General features: G+C 43.1%; 1 protein-coding gene across 5 annotated transcripts in view; it reads right to left on the bottom strand.

Annotated features, from left to right (window-relative positions):
• Nucleotides 1-21,273, bottom strand: part of LARGE1 (LARGE xylosyl- and glucuronyltransferase 1) — a 653,148-nt gene that overhangs the window by 99,826 nt on the left and 532,049 nt on the right. For all 5 annotated transcript variants that reach the window (XM_017890120.1, XM_017890121.1, XM_017890123.1 and 2 more), the window contains 2 exons: nt 9,767-9,879; nt 7,188-7,313 (listed from right to left, as the gene is read on the bottom strand). In XM_017890120.1, coding sequence (XP_017745609.1) covers nt 7,188-7,313; nt 9,767-9,879 — 239 coding nt within the window. The remainder of the gene's footprint in view (nt 1-7,187; nt 7,314-9,766; nt 9,880-21,273) is intronic.

The raw sequence follows: 21,273 nt of genomic DNA on the forward strand, positions 1-21,273 counted from the left end.
CCATTAAATGTTTATCTTGGGCCAGGCATGGTGGCTCACACCTGTAATCCCAGCACTTTGGGAGGCAGAGGTGGGCAGATCACGAGGTCAGGAGATCAAGACCATCCTGGCTAATATGGTGAAACCTCATCTCTACTAAAAATACAAACTATTAGCCAGGCGTGGTGGCATGTACCTGTAGTCCCAGCTACTCGGGAGGCTGAGGCAGGAGAATCGCTTGAACCCGGGAGGTGGAGGTTGCAGTGAGCCAAGACTGTGCCACTGCACTCCAGCCTGGGGACAGAGCGAGACTCCGTCTCAAAAACAAACAAACAAACAAACAACAAAAAAGTTTATCTTGAAGGTCTAAAAAGGCAATGTTTTCACCAGTATACCTTGATTTTGTACTCTTGCCTTTTCTTGACATGTCTTAATTATCCCATGTAACCAAGAAACTGCCCATGATATTACTAAGGGCCATGTATTCCCCTGCTCAAGGTGGTAGTTTTCTTGTTTACATTCCTGTATAATATGGTCTACACCCATAACCTTGGACCCATTCTTTCTGTGTCAGATTAAACTCAAGTACCCTTTTCATCAGGTCGACTACCTGGTTATCTATTATACATTGGCTTCTCATAAGGAGAAGTTTTCAACCTGCAGAAGTTGTTTTTCACCTTTTTAGTAACTGACCTAAGAAACAAACATTTTATATGTTATCAATATAATTTCCTGTGTTATCTTTATTCAGTATTTGATTACTTAGGAAAATGGAGTTTTGAAAGCACTAAGCTTCCATGTAAGTTTCCATATTGTCTTTTGATAATTGCTCTGGTTACATGAATGACTATTACTTCACAGTAACTTCTCATCAAGTGCTTTCAACCTTTTAAAATCTTTGGCAGGTTTCCCTGAATCAAAATTCTAACTTAAGTTTTATTGAGCTGAAATTAACTTTTGGATTTTCCAGAAGGACCTCTGGAGAGTCTCAAAGAATTTATCTATCATCTTGTAGAAATATTAAATGATTAGTCTTATTTTGTGAACTGCATGCTAAATGCTGTCAAATAATAAGTGATGCTAGATCTTTGCATTACATTTATGGGTATGTACCCAAATTATATGAAATTCTTAAAAATCTAATGTGACATTAGTTAAAATTCTAGACATGATGTCGTGTGGCACAAAAATAACTAAATTTCCATGTTAATTGCTTATTATAATGAACTCCCATCAGATTTTTAGCCATGGGTATTCTAAGTTTTTATTCACAGCTATTGTTTTGAATTCTTCTTTAAAGGCATTTGCAAACAAATTTATGGAAGCGACTCTAACAAGTACTCTTAGATATAGGTTAATAATAACTTTAAGATCAATGGACTAAATGCAAATGTTTGAGAACTCTAATGAAGAAACATGAATTCATGAAACTACTAATCAAGCTCAAACAGAACAAAAATAAACTGCATGAGATTAAGTAACTGATAATGTTTTTGACTTTTATTTAAAACACAGTTAGTTCTTCACTTAAATGTTTTGTTTTCCAGATTGAAGGAAATTTTCTTCCCTAAGCTATCTATAGTACACAACAATTTGGTACACTATACATTTGTGAACAAGGTAGAAGCATTTCCTTTTTCTTCCAATTTTATCTCTCCAAAGTTTGGAGAGTTTTTGTGAGTATTCTTATTTTTTATGGCAATATGGTTATTTGTACAAGTTCAATAACATTTGCTGTCTCCACTTGCCACAGTAGCTCATGTCTGTAAGCCAGGTGGGCAGATCACTTGAGGCCAGGAGTTTGAGACCAGCCTGGTATACATGGTAAAACCCTGTCTCTGCTAAAAATACAAAAAAAAAAAAAAAAAGTAGCTAGGTGAGGTGGCACATGCCTGTAAAGCCCAGCTACTCAGGAGGCTGAGGCATGAGAATCACGTGAACCCGGGAGGTGAAGATTGCAATGAGCCAAGATTGCACCACTGCTCTGGCCTGGGTGACAGAGTGAGACTCCATTAAAAAGAAAAAAAAATTTTTACTCTCTCTTTATAGCAGGATACAATGGAAACAATGTGTTATATTATCAAGGCTTTGACTGAAATGTCATATCTGAGAATATGTATAAACTGCCTGACTTCTAGGGTTCTCAGCCTTACAGTAAATGAATAAAAATTGTCTTCTCCTGGCAGATCCAGGAACCTTAGGACTGTAAGTATAACCTAAAGTCTGTCTTGGGTTATCTTACTAACCTCAAGAAGTTTTTATTTATGTTTATTATTTATTTATTTATTTATTTATTTATTTATTTATTTATTTAGAGACATGGTTTCTCTTTGTTACCCATGCTGGAGTACAGTGGCACAATCACAGCTCACTGTAACCTCAAACTCCTGGGGTGAAGCAATTCTCCCACCTCAGCCTCCCCAGTAGCTAGAACTATAGGCACTTGCCACCAGCTTAGCTTCAAAAGGTTTTTAGATCTGAGATTACTCTGTGGTCAAATCACTATTCTTGCAGACAATATTTGATAAAAACTAAATTTATTTTAGAAGCAAATCTGTCTTACTCTATTTTTGGAAAAGTCAGTATCACCGTAGGAAGAAAAGTTGTTGCTTTTCTTTTTCTTCCAGAAATATTTTAATAAAAATTGACCATTTCCAAGAAACACTCACTGCATGCCCATCAATAAAAGAGAACCATAACAAAACAGAAAATTTACCATATGGCTATGATGTAAAGAAGAAAATGCAGACACGAGTTATGTTGCTAAAGGAAAGCTAGAATACAACTGTTATTAGATGATAGCTGTGTGCACTGTTTTCAAGTTCTTACTTGCCTATAGAGCAATTTGCTATTTGTTATTTGCCTATAGAACTCTTCTAAATTTCTACAATCCTACTTTCTTCCACGCAGTTACCAAAAATGGGAATTTCTTTGTTTTGGAAGCCCTATAAGCTGAAACTAGATGAATTTTAAGAAATAAGTCTCATGCCTGATGTCTGGGCCACACAAAGTTCACTAAACTGCCCGATGCCATTACCAGAGACATTCAAACTGCAAACCAGGATGAGAGTTGATTGTTTCCATGCTGTAGATAGCTTTTTTCAAGATGTCAGAACAAGACTCTATGTCATAATGATATAATAATACCCACCTTTTTCACTTGGTAGGTTAATGGTCATTTTGTTTATTTAATTGGTTGTCTTCAAAGCCTAGGTTTGTTGCTCAAAGTCCCTATGCAAATTGTTCTTGGCACATCACTATTAATTTTACTTTGCATTTTCTTCTTTAATTTTGTATCTGTTACTTGTTCAAGTTTTTTATAAAAGTACAAATCCTAACAGTATAATGCTAACCCAGCACTTTGAGATGGTAACATAGGCCTATGGAACAGACAAAATTGAACTTAATTACAGACTCCAAGTAGACAGCCAGGAGCACCCCGCTTAAACTTCCTTAAACTTAAACTTAAGCTCAAATGTGGTTAAAAAGGTTTTGACATTGACTCCTAGCTGCCATTCATTCTCTCCGATATGAAACAAGACCAGAAACCTGGGAGAGGTCCATCCTGGCACTGAAAGACATGAAAACCTAACTAAAGGATGATTGATCAGTGACACTTTTGGAGAAACATCTTGATCAAAAGGGTGAAATGTGAATGTTGCCAAAATAAAAATGGAGTCATTTGTGTTAACAAAACCCTGACAAACAGAACCAGGAAGGCCATGGAGACAGGTATTTCATAAGTGTCTGGTAACGAGAATGATCACAAAAGACTCCGTGAAAACCACAATCTTGCACAAATGCCATTGTAACTTTACACACACAAAATAAAAACTTCGGCAGTCATGTCTGCCCAGCAACTGCCTGTCCAGTCTTGGACTAGTGTCAACTCTGTTACTGATCCTTTGGCCAAAGAAAATTATCTCCAATTGTAAAAGCCTCTTCATTTTTCCTTTAAAAACCTTTCTCTTCCTTTACCTCCCTGGGTATGCACATAGTTTGCTATGGCATGTATATTCCCACTGTAATGCACTATTCCAGAATAAATATAATTTTCTTTTAGAGAGAATCTCTTCATTATTAAGGCTGACAATACTTTAGAAGTTTCTTTGCATATTTGCAGAAAATTCTCTTTGTTATCTTATGCTTGAAAGATTATTCTTATAGGTATACAACCTGTTACTATTTCTTGGCATACTTAAGATATGCCTCACTTCCAATTTTCTCTATTATCTCCTTCTGATAGTCCAATGAGACATATCCCAATTTCTTTGCTTCTTTCTCAGTTTTCTATCTCTTTTCATTCTGTGTTGAATTTTGGGTAATTTCTTATACCTCTTCCAGTTCACTAATTCTCTCTTCAACTGTGTTTAAGCTATTGCTTAACATATCCATTTAATTTCAATAATTATATCTTTCACTTCTAAAAATACTATTTAATCCAAAAGGGCTATTCATTTTTTTGAGAATCTACTATTCCTTCATCCTACTTTCAATATTAATTTTTTATTCCTACATGTAAATAAAAATACTTATGTTTTATATCTGGTAAGTCCAATATTTGCAGTCTTTCAGATTTAACTCCAGTCTTCAGTTTTTGCATTTTCTCAGGGTAGCCTACTTCCTTATGTGTTTTGTGATTCCTAACTGAGAACCTTGCTTTCCTTGTAACTTCCTCTAAAAAATTTTGAAGACTTGTTTTTAAGAATATTCTTCTAGATCAGATTTATGTTAGTTTCTGCCAGGTACCTGGCAAATTTTAATTTTTTTCTTTCCATTTTGCTCCCACACATGTAATTTCAGCCCCAAAATAATATAGGCATAGGCTTAAAATAAAATCTCAAAGGAAACATTTCCCCCTTATTCTACCTAAAACCAAGGATGAAACAGACAACAACCTCTACTGTCTTCTTCTACACTCTGAGTTTTATTAACTGTTTATCCACTGAGGATAATACTCTTTGTGGATCCTGATTTTATGTGAGGCCTTTACGTGAGGTCTTTCTTCCTGTGGGCCTAAGGTCCTATGTATAGTATTTCAACAGAATAATTCTATGTTTTGCCTGTTGGCCTACTATCCCTCTGTAACCCGTAATAGCATTCCCTTGTTTGCACTATAAATTATACAGTTACCTATTGAGAAAAACCACTGTTTTTCTACACTCCCACATAGAAGACTTCTGATGCCAGATATTGTGGGGTTATTTTCCTCAATGACCAATTCTCCAACAGTAGCTGGGTCCCCATACTTCAATACAACAGTGACACTACCTCCTTGACAAAAGCATCAGACGCCATGGGTTAGTGGCTTCGTCCCATGAGGTGGCCCACTTCAGATGCCAGTTGCAAGTCCCGGCCTTCTGTCCTCTGACAGATTTGCTGTAAATCAAGGATTCCTATGATCCCCTCCTTGGGTTCCATAATTTACTAGAATGGCTCCTGAAACTCTGGAAAACCCTTACATTTACCAGTTTATCATCAATGATGGAACCTGGGAACAGTCAGAGGGAAAAGGGACATAGGGCAAAATATGGGGGTGTGGGCTGAGAGGGGTATGGAGCTTCCATGCCTTCTCTGGGCACATCACCCTCCGGCAACAATAGTGTTCACCAACCCAGAAGTTCATCAAATCTTGTTATTAAAGAGAATTTAAAGAGCTTGATTTGTAGCACAGCCTCCTGCCTCTCGCCTGGAAAGGCGAGCTACAACAATATTGGAGGGAAGAGCTTCACGGACAAACCTGTTAATTAAGATATAATTTATATTTATGAAAATTTGAAAACAACTGAGGTCGAGGGAATGGCTAGGTAATAGTCTGTTAACTATTGGATATAATGTTCATTAACACCGTGTGGCTGACCCAGAAAATGCTTATGATGTGAAACAAATGAAAAGCAGAAAACCATATTTAACATGCATTATGACTATAAATAAGACATAATACCCACATGGGGACATGGATCAGAAGCCAAGTAGAAAAGACTAATTGATTAGAAAAGCCAGCTTTGCAATCCTTTTCCTTTTAAAACTTGCAGTGGATATAAACTTCATATGAAACAAACTCTTTAACGATGCATGTATCTAAATCCTCCCCGATACAACTTGAGAGGCAAATGCCCTTGCTGTCAGACAGGCCTGTGTTGAAATCTTCGTTCTGTGTGAATAGTTCTGTGAATAGTTGTGGTCAATTCTTTACTCCTTCCACTCTAGGGAGGGAATTCTGACACACTCCTTAACTCACACTCCTTACTCAAAGTAATCATATGGGATCAGCCATGTGGTTACTTTGGCCAATGAGGGATATTAGCAACCATGACTCAGAGTTTCCTCCTGTGTGTTAAGGCTTCCTCTGCCACCTCTGCCTCACCAGGAGAAGATACCACACTGGCCTGCTGAGGGGACAGAGGACACACCAGAGGATAGCCAAGTTGCCCCAGTCAGCAGCTGTCCCATCTGAAGCAGACCACAGATACTCTGTTAAAGCAGTAAAAAAAATGAACCATCCAACCAGCCTAGAAACTCATCAACTATATAAATGGTTGCTGATTTAGGCCACTATCAGAAAGCTTGTTATGCAGCATTATCTACAGCAGTAGATGACTAATACACCCTGTCTTCTTCCTCTTTCTATAGCCAGGTCCATCCACAGTGTTTGGTACCTACAGAGTGGTGATGAAGGCTTTTTCTGTCATTGTCCCCCCTCTGTGAGGAAGAATGAGACATTTATGCTTGCATCTCCCCCACTCACCCACCCACACCTGTCATAGCACTTGTCCTTTTTAAAATACCTATTTCTTTGCACATTTCTCTCCTCCTCCAAGCCATACATGAGTTGGAAGCAGGTTAGTTATTCACATCCACATCTACAGCACCTGGCAGAGCAGGCCCTCAATAAATGTTTTTGCTTGAGTTGAATGAATAGATTTGGGGAGCTGACATGAACCAAAAGAGCCAGCAGCAGATGGTAAGAATAATAACCACACAAGCTGGTTCTTATGCCAGGAGGCTTTAGGCTTTCCAGAAAGCCCAAATAAGGGTGGAAAAAACCCAACACCCCACAAAGATGAAAAGCATACTCGTTCTGGTCTCCTGTGCCCTTATCTCTCTCACCACATTGCACATCAATCCCTCCTAGCCATCCATGCCCCTGAGGGGTCCCCTCAGCCCACCTCACCCTACCTCCGGGGATGTGCCTGTGTTGACCCTACCTTTAGATCAGACACGTCTCTGTAACACTGCTCGGAGCGGGTGTGGTCCGACAGCTGCACATTCCAGAAGCAGGGAAGCTGGTACACAAGGAAGGGGTTTTGTTTGATGACGGCATTGAAAATATCCTAGGGGATGAAAGCCAAAGACACAGTCAAGACAATCGGATGGTCCAGCTGCCCATTTTGGCTCTCAAGTGGCAGTGGCATCCCCTGTGATAGGGCTTCTCTTGAACCACCTGCTCTGAACACAGGCTGGCTCGCACTGTGGGGCATCTCTCTTGCCTGTTATCTCTAGGAACCAAGCAATAATGTTTGGATAGAGACTGGGGAATGCCCCAGGCTGACTGGAAGTTCCAGAGTCCTGCTGGTCTCATAAAGCCCTATCCAGTGAGCTCACACGTGCAGACATGCGGTGTCTTCCCCTACCCTCGCTGGCATATGAAAAATGAAGTCTCCTTCCCCTCTGGCCTCCTAGGCAGGAGCCCTGTGTTACCCATCCCGAGCCTCCTGGAGAGGAAACTGCATGATGACAAGTAGCCCCACTCATTCAGGGACTGAGACAAATTACAGATCCTCCCTTTCAGCAGCGCTTCCTGGGGCCTGCGGTGGACTCAGTGATGGATGCTCCTTGGATTTCTGCAGGCCATGGTGCCCAGGATATGCATTCTCCGTTTCAAAATCCAACCCTGACTTGTCTAGGGAGGTTTTACCTTTTCTGGGCTCTTCTCCAAGCTCTTGCACCAGGCCATACTTATTAACTAGCTGCTGACAGGTGGCGCCGGGAGGTGAATTATGGGCCTTCGTGGCAGAAGATGGCTGAATAAACTATCCTCACTGGACACGGGCACACAATTGCTAGCTTTGGGGGACATGCTCAAGTCACTGTGACCCGACTTGAAATATGAGGCTGGTGGACGATTTCCCCCTCAGGTTAAAATTAGCTACCTGGGTATTATTTTTTTCTTAAACTCATTCATTATACTCTTATCTCATGTTTGAAAAAGGAAATCAGTTTCTAGCTGCTTGGGAAATACTGAATAATAATGCTTTAAAAAATAGTAAAGTAATCATGCAGGGTTTCTTGTTTCCTCCGTATTACGAAACTTTGCAGGCATTCGACGAACCAGGAAATTGCACTTGGAACAAAAACATGCAGAGTGAGCTGGCTCTTTGGATGAAAAGGAAAGGGTGAAATGCAGAAAACTCAGAGAAGTCATCTTCGTGCCTGAAGACAGCTGTCAGTGCCACAGGAAGATGAAAATTTAAATGAGTGATTCTGGTAGACTCAAAGTCAAAGACTGGAGCCCTCTGACTTTCCTAGGACGTCAAAATGAGGAATGGGTTTTTACAAAATGAGTATTTATTGGCTGGGTGCAGAGACTCATGCCTGTAATCCAAGCACTTTGGGAGGCTGAGGCGGGTGGATCATCTGAGGTCAGGAGTTTGAAACCAGCTTGGCCAACGTGGAGAAACCCTGTCTCTACTAAAAGTATAAAAACTAGCCTGGTGTGGTGCTGCACGCCTGTAATCCCAGCTACTTGGGAGGCTGAGGCAGGAGAATTGCTTGAACCCACGAGGTGGAGGTTGCTGTGAGCCGAGATTGCACCACTGCATCCCAGCCTGGGTGACAGAGCGAGACTCCATCTCAAAAATAAAATAAAATAATAAAAATAAATAAAAATGCATATTTGCTAACAGTTTGGTGGAGTTTCTGAGGCTGCCTGCATAGCAAGGTGGTTTCCTGGCAGTTTATCCTTTCTATTTACGTGCATTTCCCTTGAGTAAAGGGACATTAGTGCAGCATCTGAGTAAAAGGCTTAGATTAAAGGTTAGACTTGGGGCGGGGCGCGGAGGCTCACGCCTGTAATCCCAGCACTTTGGGAGGCTGAGGCGGGCAGATCACGAGGTCAGGACATTGAGACCATCCTGGCTAACACGGTGAATCCCCGTCTCTACTAAAAATACAAAAAAAAAAAAAAATAGCCGGGCGTGGTGGCGGGCGCCTGTAGTCCCAGCTACTCGGGAGGCTGAGGCAGGAGAATGGCGTGAACCTGGGATGCGGAACTTGCTGTGAGCCGCGATCGCGCCACTGCTCTCCAGCCTGGGCGACAGAGCAAGACTTCATCCCAAAAAACAAAACAAAACAAAAAAAGTTAGATTCTATTTGCCAGCAAGGCAAGTGAAATCTTGCCTGGGAAATATGCTGTGGCATTCTGGGGTCCCAGAGGGCAGGCCCTATGCACTCCACCTGGCGATGAAGAGGGCATCAACATCTCCTTATAAGTCTGTATCAGTAGACTCTAAGCTCTATGAGGGCAAGTGTTGCATCCTTCGTCTATCTCTGTCATCCTTTTTCTGAACTTGGCTCCTGGTGTACACAGTACTCAGTGCAAGTCTGCTGAACAAACAAATGAATGAACAAAGGGAAGGCACTAGAGAGTTGAGCTGCTGTCTTAGACTGGCAAGAATAAGGCAGCTGTATCAGAGCATACAGGGTCACACAATACATAGAAAACCATTCAGACCGATTGACTTTTAGGTTTCCTTGAGAAACAGCACCAGCGAACCTGGCCACTCACCTGGTCAGCTAAGGATGTAGACAGCATGCCCATGAGCTCCCTCTCTGCGGTCAGCCTCCACATCTGCTCCCATTTCATCTTCCGCAGCTTATCCAGAAGTAACAGGATCACCCCTGGGCAACAGCACAGGATAAAAGAGAAAATTAAAAAATAAGAAAGTAAGGTGGAGAGCTAGGCACGCCTACTCACAGCACAGCCACAGTCTCTCGGGGATGACTGTCTTATGCGGACAAGAGGCCTATGCACTGCTGCAGATGAATCTTCCCTCTAAAAATTCTTCCAATGTGGCTCCACAGTATGGGGCACCTGTTTTGGAGATGAATATGCCTGGGTTCAAGCCTAGGACCTACCAGTTACTTGGTAAGAGACGTGAAACCATCTCCCTGAGACCTCCTCATTGTATGGAGACTGGTCATGCAGGCCTCAAAGGACTGTTGTAAGGAGTAAGTGAGGAGGGCAGGGAGAGCCTAGCATTGTCTGGAGATGGGCAGTGGTGGTGGCCGCACAACAGTGTGAATGGACTTCATGCCACTCAACTGTATGTGTAAACATGGTTAACATGGTAAACTTATGTATATTTCACCACAATAATGAAAAGAAGATTCTAGCTCTGCACTGGATACAGAGCATATTCTTTTTTTTTTTTTTTTTTTTTTTTGAGACAGAGTCTCGCTCTGTCGCCCAGCGCTGGAGTGCAGTGGGCTGGATCTCAAGCTCCACGAGCAAGCTCCGCCTCCGGGTTTACGCCATTCCCCCCTGCCTCAGCCTTCCCGAGTAGCCTGGCACTACAGGCGCCCAGCCACCCACACGCCCGGCTAGTTTTTTGTTATTTTTTTAGTAGAGACGGGGTTTAAACCGTGTTATTAGCCAGGATGGTCTCGATCTCCTGACCTCGTGATCCGCCCGTCTCGGCCTCCCAAAGTGCTGGGATTACAGGCTTGAGCCACCGCGCCCAGCCAGCATATTCTTTATAAATATTAGGTTCTCCTGTGTTTTCCCCCAGAGATATGACCACCTACTAGGTTGAGCTGATCCGTACACACAAAAAGCAGCTCCTCTGTGACTTTATTCTGGGTATGGCTTTGCCAATTTGCTCGATGATTACTGACAAGCCACATGGGCCTGTCTCAGTCTTCCTGATTTCAAAGGGGTCTTTTTGGTCCACCCACACTGGGTCTTTAAGGTGAGCTCCAGAAGCCTGGAAGCTCATAAGAAATGAATAATAAGAGGTAGTTCCTCTTTCTTGATATCTTTTCTTGGTTACTTTCTGTGGGAGGGATCTGGGTGAATGGAGGGTTGTTTAGGGAGGGAAATTTCCATTGTCTATACCCTTTTGTATTTTTTAAAACGCTAAAACAACAGCGGGGTGCAGTGGTGGCTCTCGCCTGTAAACCCAGCACTTTGGGAGGGGAGGAGGGTGGATCACCTGGGGTTAGATTAGCCTGGCCAACTTGGTGAAACCCTGTCTCTACTAAAAATACAAAATTAGCTGGGTGTGGTGGTGCATGCCTGTGATCCCAGCTACTTGGGAGGCTGAGGCAGGAGAATCGCTTGAACCTGGGAGGCGGAGATTGCAGTGAGCTGAGATCGTGCCACTGAATTCCACCAGCCTGGGCGACAGAGCAGGACTTCATCTCAAAAGAAAAAAGAAAAAAGAAAAAAAAAGCTAAAACAGCTAAATGTATTATTCAGGCAAAAAATAAATACACCAGTTAAAATCTAAAAAAGAAAAATACATGTAGGCTTAGCTGAATGGCTGAGAAGCAACTATCTACCATCAGGTCAGTTAGAGCTAGCAGAAAAAGCCCAGAGCATAGAACACAAAAAGCCAAGAGAATTTCCCTGCAGGCCACTGCAGTCAATTTGGTGGGGGGAACTGTAGCACCCATGGGCCCCCAAATCAGTCCTCTTCAGGATGCTTAGCTCAGCAGAATGGTCAGTCGGGAAGACTAAAGGCAGTTGAAAAATGATCTTAGCTGAAACCTAGTACCTGCATTTCCAAGACTCAAGGAAAGAAACTGATTTCCCCAAATCACATACACATGTCAACTCTAAGCCTTTTTACTTATTCCAGTGGCACATATTTGGAGAAAAGACATATTCACCATTTAGTGAAAGGTGGTTGGCCAGGTAGAGTTGAAAAAAAAAATAGTGTCTATATGGTCATGGGAAGAATGGGCTAATACACAGAGATCTGAACTTGTAAGTCTGATGGACAAATTATATCTGCTGCATAGGTCCTTTGTGCTTTGTTAGGTTTACATGACATACCATTTCCCCTAATGCTCCCCCAGATCTCTATAAGATAGATTTTGATGTCCTTATTTTATAGGTGAGGAAACTGAGGGGGCTAAATCAGATACTTGTGAATTCACAGTTCAAAAGTAGCTACGCCAGATTCAAACTCGGATCTGCCTGATTCCAAAGCCAGGGCTTCTTCCACTCAACCACATAGACTACAGCTCCAGCAATGTCACTTTGGGACCATGGGACTCAGGTCAAGACTTGTCTTTCGTTGACTCTCAGTTTCTATGAGTGGTGAATGAGAAAAATGCTACTTGCTCTGCACAGCTCAGAAAACTGTCAAGCGCTCTTGTGGTAGGTTGGTAATGTTTAACCATCAGCTCTCCGGGGGAAGAAAAGGGCCAGATTTGTAGCATTTGCCAATTGCCAAGGTGTAAACACTCCTGTCATGGCTAATTTCAAGCTAGCAATGTGATGTCACTGAACACCGAGTTGGGGAGGAAGGTACACAGTGGAAATTGTTCACCATAAATGTCTTATCTGATTGTTTTACTCAGATAAACAATGAGGGGAGGGGTAGAAGGAAAAGAAACATTTAGAAAGTTACAAACCAAGAGAATATAGTGATGGAAGTCACTGGTGACTAAGAAAATATATTCCAGTCAAAAATACGAATGAAGCTGGGCATGGTGGCTCACACCTGTGATCCCAGCACTTTGGGAGGCCAAGTCGGGTGGATCACTTGAGGTCAGGAGTCCAAGACCAGCCCTGCCAACATGGCGAAACCCCATCTCTACTAAAAATACAAAAAAAAACTAGCCGGGTGTGGTGGCACACGCCTGTAGTCCCAGCTACTTGTGAGGCCGAGGAATAAGAATAGCTTGAACCCAGGAGATGGAGGATGCAGTGAGCTGAGATTGCACCACTGTCCTCCAGTGTGGGTAACAGAGTGAGACTCTGTCTCAAGAAAAAAAAAAAGAAAGAATTTCATTAATCTTATTACAAAAATGAATTATAATTAGGTTGGATAGATGCTCCAATGTATTAAAAAAATGAGGGGGGATGGTGGGAAGCTAGAAACAAGCATGATTAATACATTAATGCACATTTTGAAGCCTCTAGAGAGGTCCAGGATAAATCTATGAGTCTCTGGACACCAAGCTGAGAACTGATAGTTTTAAATGGTATGAGACTTGGCAAGTCCTAAGTGGCAGATGTGATTTGCCAGGTTGCTTGAAAAGTGTCCTGTCTAAAACAGATGACTAAATGCAGAAATGCAGGATCATTCTCCCTGTTAGCCAGTCTTTTCTTTTGTGTGACTTTAATTTTTAAGATTATGATCTACTTCAAAGTAACAGGAAAGCACAGAAACTAATATAATGAATACCCACCACCTAGATATAATGGATCCTATGATACATTGCCACATTTACTATTAAAAAATTAAAGCATTACAGATAAATCTAAAGTTCATCTCATTCTACCTCCTCTCTTCCTCAAAGGCAGACAGTATTCTGAGGGGTCTGTGTTTTATTTCTAGGCTTGTTTTTACATTTTTATCCTCTATGCATATAATAACAACACATGGTATTTTTAGTGTGTTTTGGATTGCGTATTTCCTCTTCTAACTTGCCTTTTCACCCACTGTTACGTCTTTAAGATTCAACCATGTTTGTATTTCCTATGTAGTTTAGTCACTGTAACCATATCATCCATTTTATACATATACCACCATTTATTTATCCATTCCTCTCCTGAAGCACATTTTGGTTGTTTACTATGTTTTTGCCGTTATAAACAATGCTGCAATAAATATCCTAATCTTGACTGATGTCTCGAGAGCTTAGCTAGGTACAGCTTCCAAAGGTGGACTGGGATTGCTGTGTTGAAGGCGCTCCTTGTCTGGTGACATCTTCAACTACTCAATCTTCCTTTTCTGAGTCCACAGATTCTAAATTTAAAACGCCTTTTACATTTATTTTATTCATTCATTCAACAGTTATTTATTGAGTAGCTACTATGTGTGAATTTGTAGAAATAGACTTGTACTTATTTTGCTTCACAACTTTCACCAATCTCATGGGCTTTTTTATTTATATTGTTTTAGACAGAGTCTTGCTCTGTTGCCCAGGCTGGAGTGCAGTGGCGCAACCTTGGCTCACTGTAACCTCTGCCTCCCAGGTTCAAGTGATTCTGCTGCCTCAGCCTCCCAAGTAGCTGGGATTACAGGCGCCAGCCACCACGCCTGGCTAATTTTTTTGTATTTTTAGTAGAGACGGGGTTTCGCCATGTTGGCCAGGCTGTTCTCAAACTCCTGAACTCAGGTGATCCACCCACTTTGGCCTCCCAAAATGCTGGGATTACAGGTGTGAGCCACCATGCCTGGCCAATCTCATGGGCTTTATTCAACATATTATTAGCTCAGCATATATTTACTGGAGGTGTAACATTCATTCTTTGCCAGGCCCTTTTGTGGAAACACACATAAGACACGTCCATCATTAGGATTCAATGTGATGACTGCAAACACTGAGAACACGCCATGCTTATGAAGAGAGCTGAAAGGAGGAAGGCCTGAGTGGCCTGGGCTAGGACTTGGTCAGGCAGTTGGGGAAGCTGTCTGAGGAAACACCATGGCCAAAGCACGGAGGTAGAAGATGCATGATAAGATTGGGCTACATAAGAACTAGAGTGTATCATGGCCAGACGGTTTCAATAGCAGGCTTAGGCAAATGCCAGGACAGAAGCCTGAACACATGAGCAGGCAATACATCAGGAAGAGGCTTGCATCTATGCAACACAGGTGCATTCCAACCATGCTTATGCCATTTCCTACAGAGAAAATACTATTCTTAAAACCTACTGGGAGTTAAGGGGCTTATGGCTGGAAAGGCTGAGCCAATGGTTTCAGAGGCCCCAGGCCCTACCAAAGTGTCCCCCAGGCTGAGGAGATGATTTTGTTGGCACTTGTCACTCATGTGTGACACACTGGTTGGGAAGCCCTACCGAGGACAACTGAGAGCCAGAGAAGGATGTGGGGCAAGAGAGTGACTGCAACAGAATGTTTTAGAAAAGCCAAACTAGCTGGGTGTGGTGGCTCACGCCTGTAATCCCAGCACTTGGGGAGGCTGAGGCCAGCGGATCACCCGAGGTCAGGAGTTTGAGACCAGCCTGGCCAACACAGTGAAACCCCGTCTCTACCAAAAATACAAAAATGAGCCGGATGTGGTGGTGTGTGCCTGTAGTCCCAGTTACTTGGGAGGCTGAGGCAGGAGAATCACTTGAACCTGGGAGGCGGAGGTTGCAGTGAGCCGAGATTGCACCATTGCACTCCAGCCTGGGTGACAGAGTGAGACTCAGTCTCAAAAAAAAAAAAAAAAAAAGGAAAAGAAAATCCAGGCTAAAATGTTGCTGTCATTTATCCTGTCATTTCACAAGATCAAAGGCCTCCAGTATTTCAGGGTGGTCTTCAGAACAAGCTATAACCCCTTGGTTGGGGCCAGACGATCTGGTTCTCGGCATAATTTAATTTTCTTTCATTAAACCACTTCTTCCAGGAAAACTGGCACAATGGCACTCTGCCATAAAACAACCGCAACCTCTGCCTCTGTGAACTTGATGAGCTGATTCTCAGGCTGCTTTTCTCCTTGGAATTCCGGAAAGTTTACTAAATATACCACTCTCTGTACCCCGATTCAACCAAGAATCAGAATCCAAAACAAACACAAACATTCATGAGCAAACATGTCACAGAGCTTATGAATTTCACTCTCAGCTTCCTGAGCCGCCTCTAATTTCACAACATTCTTAGAAAGGGGGCTGGTTACACATTCCTACGGAGTTTGCCTCGATGTGGGAAGCGAGGTGCCCAGGACGGAGGTGATGTTTCCAATGTCACAGTGCTGGCAAATGCTTCCGACTGCCCTGTTTATCTCACAACATTAGAACTAATAAAGACCCTGTGCTTCCTGTGCCAGCAGAACCCATGGACGGCTCTTCTTTGTACCTCGACATTTTTAAAGACCATGCTTCTTCCTCTTAAACAGGAATGTCACACATGTGTTTGGCTGACATAGGCTCATGTGGGAATCAGGGCTCCCAGACACCACAGCTGGGCCACAGGAAAGCTGCCCCTGGCATGCCAAACCAGAGGGGGACTCTGTCTGCTTTTGTTGTGTGTTTTTTTTTTTTTTTGAGACAGAGTCTTACTCTGTTGCCCAGGCTGGAGTGCAGTGAGTGGCACGATCTTAGCTCACTGCAACCTCCACCTTCCAGGTTTAAGTCATTCTTGTGACTCAGCCTCCTGAGTAACTGGGACCACAGGTGCCCGCCGCCATGCCTGGCTAATGTTTTTTGTATTTTTAATAGAGATGGGGTTTCACCATGTTAGCCAGGCTGGTCTCGAACTCCTGAACTCAAGTGATCCGCCCACCTCGGCCTCCCAAAGTGCTGGGAACACAGGTGTAAGCCACCATGCCCAGATGACTCTGTCTACTTTTAATCATAGGTCCTGCATTCAGAAGGTATTTCGTCTATGATTCCTTTCAGAATTTTTTTTATTTGAGCACCTGCTTTGGTTCTATTCATTAGTTAACTGGGGACTTGGAAGTTTTTGAAACACAGTCCTTGTTCTCAGCGAGCAAGGCCTGATAGGGAAGGGAGATAGGTAATCACAAAAACACAAAGCACTGTGATAAATGGGAGGTGGGGAAGAACTATGGGAGCTGGGGTACAGGGAAACTGACTGTGTCCCAAGGGAAGCATTAGGGAAGGGCATCTTGAAATGATGTCTACACTGAAACTTAAGGATAAAAAAGGTTATGTAAGTGAGAGACAGGAAGAACAAAGGTCAAATCAGACAGGTTTCTCTCTTTAGGACACTGATTTCAAAGGAATGGGTTGCTGAATATCTAGCAGGTAGCAAATACTGTCCACCACATTTGAACTGCAGACCTCAAAAGGTAATGACCCATGTCCTCCCTCTTCTCCCCAAAAACCAAATTTTAGAAAGGCTGCATAAAGTTGTCTGGCATGGGTGAAAACATTTGTTTGCTCATAAATCTATAATTAACCACAGGTTATTTCTTTTTTTTTTTTTTGAGACAGAGTCTTGCACTGTCTCTCAGGCTGGAGGGCAGTGGTGTGAACTCGGTTCACTGCAACTTCTGCCTCCCGGGTTCTAGCGATTCTCCTGCCTCAGCTTCCTGAGTCGCTGGGATTACAGGTGCCCACCACCACACCCAGCTAATTTTTTATATTTTTAGTAGAGACAGGGTTTCACTATGTTGGCCAAGCTGCTCTCGAACTCCTGACCTCATGATTCAGCTGCCTTGGCCTCCCCAAGTGCTGGGATTACAGGCGTGAGCCACTGTGCCCAGTCTACCACAGGTTATTCCTGTAACTGATATCCTCACATCCTCAGAGTGACACAGCAGAATGAATTCTGGGAACACAGGCTTATTATTATTATTTTTTTTTTGTAGCTATCCCAGAAGGGGAAGGAGTTGCATATAAAGAAAAAACTACAGTGGACTTGGAAAACACACTCCTGGCTCTGAGTCCTGATGTCACTGCTTAGTATCAGTATGATTCTTGAAAAAAGTCACTGTGTTTCTAAATCTCAGATCTTTATTTGTAATATAGTGACAATCCCACATTAACTCCAAGGTGATTATGAGGAACAAAAAAGAAAATAGGGGCCAGGCGCGGTGGCTCATGCCCATAAATCCCAGCACTTTGGGAGGCGGAAGAGGGTGGATCACCTGAGGTCAGGAGTTTGAAACCAGCCTGGCCAACATGACGAAACTCCATCTCTACCAAAAATACAAAAATTAGCCAGACGTGGTGGTGGGTGCCTGTAATCACAGTTACTTAGGAGGCTGAGGCAGGAGAATTGCTTGAACCTGGGAGGCGGAGGTTGTGGTGAGCCGAGATCGCCCCATTACTCCAGCCTGGGCAACAAGAGCGAGACTCCGTCTTAAAAACAACAACAGGCTGGGCGCAGTGGCTCAGGCCTGTAATCCCAGCATTTTGGGAGGCCGAGGCGGGCGGATCACGAGGTCAGGAGATCGAGACCATCCTGGCTAACACGGTGAAATCCCATCTCTACTAAAAAAAAATACAAAAAATTAGTCGGGCGTGGTGGTAGGTGCCTGTAGTCCCAGCTACTCGGGAGGCTGAGGCAGGAGAATAGCGTGAACCTGGGAGGCGGAGGTTGTGGTGAGCCGAGATAGCCCCATTACTCCAGCCTGGGCAACAAGAGCGAGACTCCGTCTTAAAAACAACAACAGGCTGGGTGCAGTGGATCAGGCCTGTAATCCCAGCATTTTGGGAGGCCGAGGTGGGCGGATCACGAGGTCAGGAGATTGAGACCATCCTGGCTAACACGGTGAAATCCCATCTCTACTAAAAAAAATACAAAAAATTAGTCGGGCGTGGTGGCAGGTGCCTGTAGTCCCAGCTACTCGGGAGGCTGAGGCAGGAGAATAGTGTGAACCTGGGAGGCGGAGCTTGCAGTGAGCTGAGATCCCACCACTGCACTCCAGCCTGGGCGATAGAGCGAGATTCCGTCTCAAGAAAAAAACAAACAAAAAAAAACAACAAAAACAAGAAAAATAGCATCTTTAAGTTATCTGGTACAGCAGAAGAGTATCCATCAGTGCTGTAGTGGGAATTATAAATGGATAATTAATGTCCACACCTAGTAAATAATTTCTCTCTGTAATCCACTGATTATTCTAATAATCTTCAAAATTTCCATGAGTGTGGAATGTACTGGACAACTTGAAATATTTGCAATATTTGGAAATAATTCCAGGCCCATAGCCTTCTCAGTGTTCTGAAAAGAGTTGACTTACAGTGTCACAGCCTGCCTGCTTAGGAGATCTCTTGAGGTTATTCGAAGTGGCAGCTAAGAGATACATCCACAGGAAGGAAGCAAATAATAAAGGAAAGAAAATCCACTGTATGGAAAATTATGTGCATAAATTGTATTAAGCAGCTAAGGAGTCTGTTTAGGATGTTAAATATAATCATCATATTGATACGAGCTTATAAGACTATCTGCCAGTTTCTTCAAAGGTTAAGAGTTTGCACCCAGGTCATAAAAGACTTGAGTAACAACATTTCCAAGAGAAACAGAACTCTATTTATTGACCTTGCTCCTATGGGGCTGCGGAAGTATCCTAATTAATGGCTGTAAAGGGCTTTCAAAATATGAAGTGGTATATAAAAGCTTAATAAATGACAGTTACAGAAACTATACATTTCCTCATTAAGGTGCCTAATTATCCCTCACTGAACTTGCATAATTCCTACTGGATTTCATATAAATTATGTGCATGCGTGCAAAATAGAAACAGGATTTTTAAGTGAATACTGCTTCAAGTTATGAAAATGGCTCCGTTTGAAACTGGACCCTTTTAAGCTAAAACAACACGGATTCGGCTTTGGAATGCATGCCCCAAATCAGACTTTTGACCCTGCTTTTCTGCTGTCAGGAGGAAGGTGGTGCCAAAAAGCTTGACTTTGACTTTTGCCTGGCATTGGTTGCCGCCTGATTCTCCTATTCCCATCCTTGTCGTCGGGGTCTGGGAGCTTGGAGCAAGCCCCTTGCCCCTGAGTGCTCTGCACAGAGGCAACGTGCCTTAAATTTGACAAGCACTGTCAAGGGAGCTGGCTGGGATGCATGTGACCCGCAGTGCTTTACCTACAGCTGTTGTGCTGGGAGCATAGAGACCAACACTAAGTAAATAAATGAATAAATAAAAAATCAAAGGATCCTCTCGTGAACATCTGGTCAAGTCGTAGGGCTTTTCATCTGTGGATCAGAGGGCAATGTTTTCTTTTTAGCAATAGCTCAGTAATCAAGATGGCAGGGAAAGAAAAGGTGGTATCTGTGCAGAGAGGAAAGTGAGAATAATGCTTTTTTATGCGCTAGACATTATTTTTTGCCAGTGCAACTGCAAAAAAAAAAAAAAAAAAAAAAAAAACAAAAGAGAACAAGCTAAAAATGGTGACGATGATGATAATACCTACCATTTATCAAGCAACTGCTGTATACTAGAGAGAAGGAACTTAACTTAGATGACCTCTGATTTTTTTTTTTTTTTGAGACAAAATCTCACTCTGTCACCCAGGCTGGAGTGCAGTGGCACAATCTTGGCTCACCGCAACCTCTGCCTCCCGGGTTCAAGCGATTCTCCTGCCTCAGCCTCCTGAGTAGCTGGGATTACAGGCACGCGCCACCACGCCCAGCTACTTTTTTGTATTTTTAGTAGAGATGGGGTTTCAGCATGTTGGCCAGGCTGGTCTCGAACTCCTGACCTCATGATCCACCTGCCTCGGCCTCCCAAAGTCCTGGGATTACAGGCGTGAGCCACCACGCCCAGCCAGATGACCTCTGATTCTTATGACAAACTTGCAAAGTAGATGGAATTATCTCCATTTTACAGATGAGGAAACTAAAGCTTCCATACAGCTAATGTGTGGCGAAATTAATTTCACTCTTTGATTTGTGGTCTCAACCATACCATGTTGCCTCTTGAGATGCATGTGTGTGTGTGTGTGTGTGTGTGTCTACGTACATGCTCATAACTAAAAATGGTGAGGCTTTGATGAATCAGGGGTCTAAAGCCAAAACAAAAGAGTAACTCCTGGAGGAGCAGTAAGTAAATGTTTGAAGGGCTTTGAGAAGACCACAGGCCATAACCAGACTGCCTCTGTAAAAACCTGGGAGATCCTAATCATTATAAAAGGCCAGAAAATAGCTGGGAGCGGTGGCTCACGCCTGTAATCCCAGCACTTTGGGAGGCCAAGGCGGGCGGACCATGAGGTCAGGAGATCAAGACCAACCTGGCTAACACACGGCGAAACTCCGTCTCTACTAAAAATACAAAACAATTAGCCGGGCGTGGTGGCGGGCGCCTGTAGTCCCAGCTACTTGGGAGGCTGAGGCAGGAGAAGGGTGTGAACCCGGGAGGCGGAGCTTGCAGTAAGCCGAGATTGCACCACTGCACTCCAGTCTGGGCGACAGAGTGAGACTTCGTCTCAAAAAAAAAAAAAAAAAAAAGCCAGGAAAACGAAGGCTTCCCTGAGGACAGTCCTGTGTGAAAAGGAAGCTGTAGGCCTAGGGTAGGGCCTGATCAAGATTAGTGATGGTGGGTAACCGGATGGAGCCAAGATATATTCAACTCAGGACACTGTGTCAGCGCTAACTCCTGCGTGTTAGGGAGATTCCCTTCCTTCTGCATCTGAAACTACCC

The sequence above is a fragment of the Rhinopithecus bieti genome, unplaced genomic scaffold (genome assembly GCF_001698545.2).
Source record: "Rhinopithecus bieti isolate Rb0 unplaced genomic scaffold, ASM169854v2 scaffold_19737, whole genome shotgun sequence".
Taxonomy (NCBI): Eukaryota; Metazoa; Chordata; class Mammalia; order Primates; family Cercopithecidae; genus Rhinopithecus; species Rhinopithecus bieti.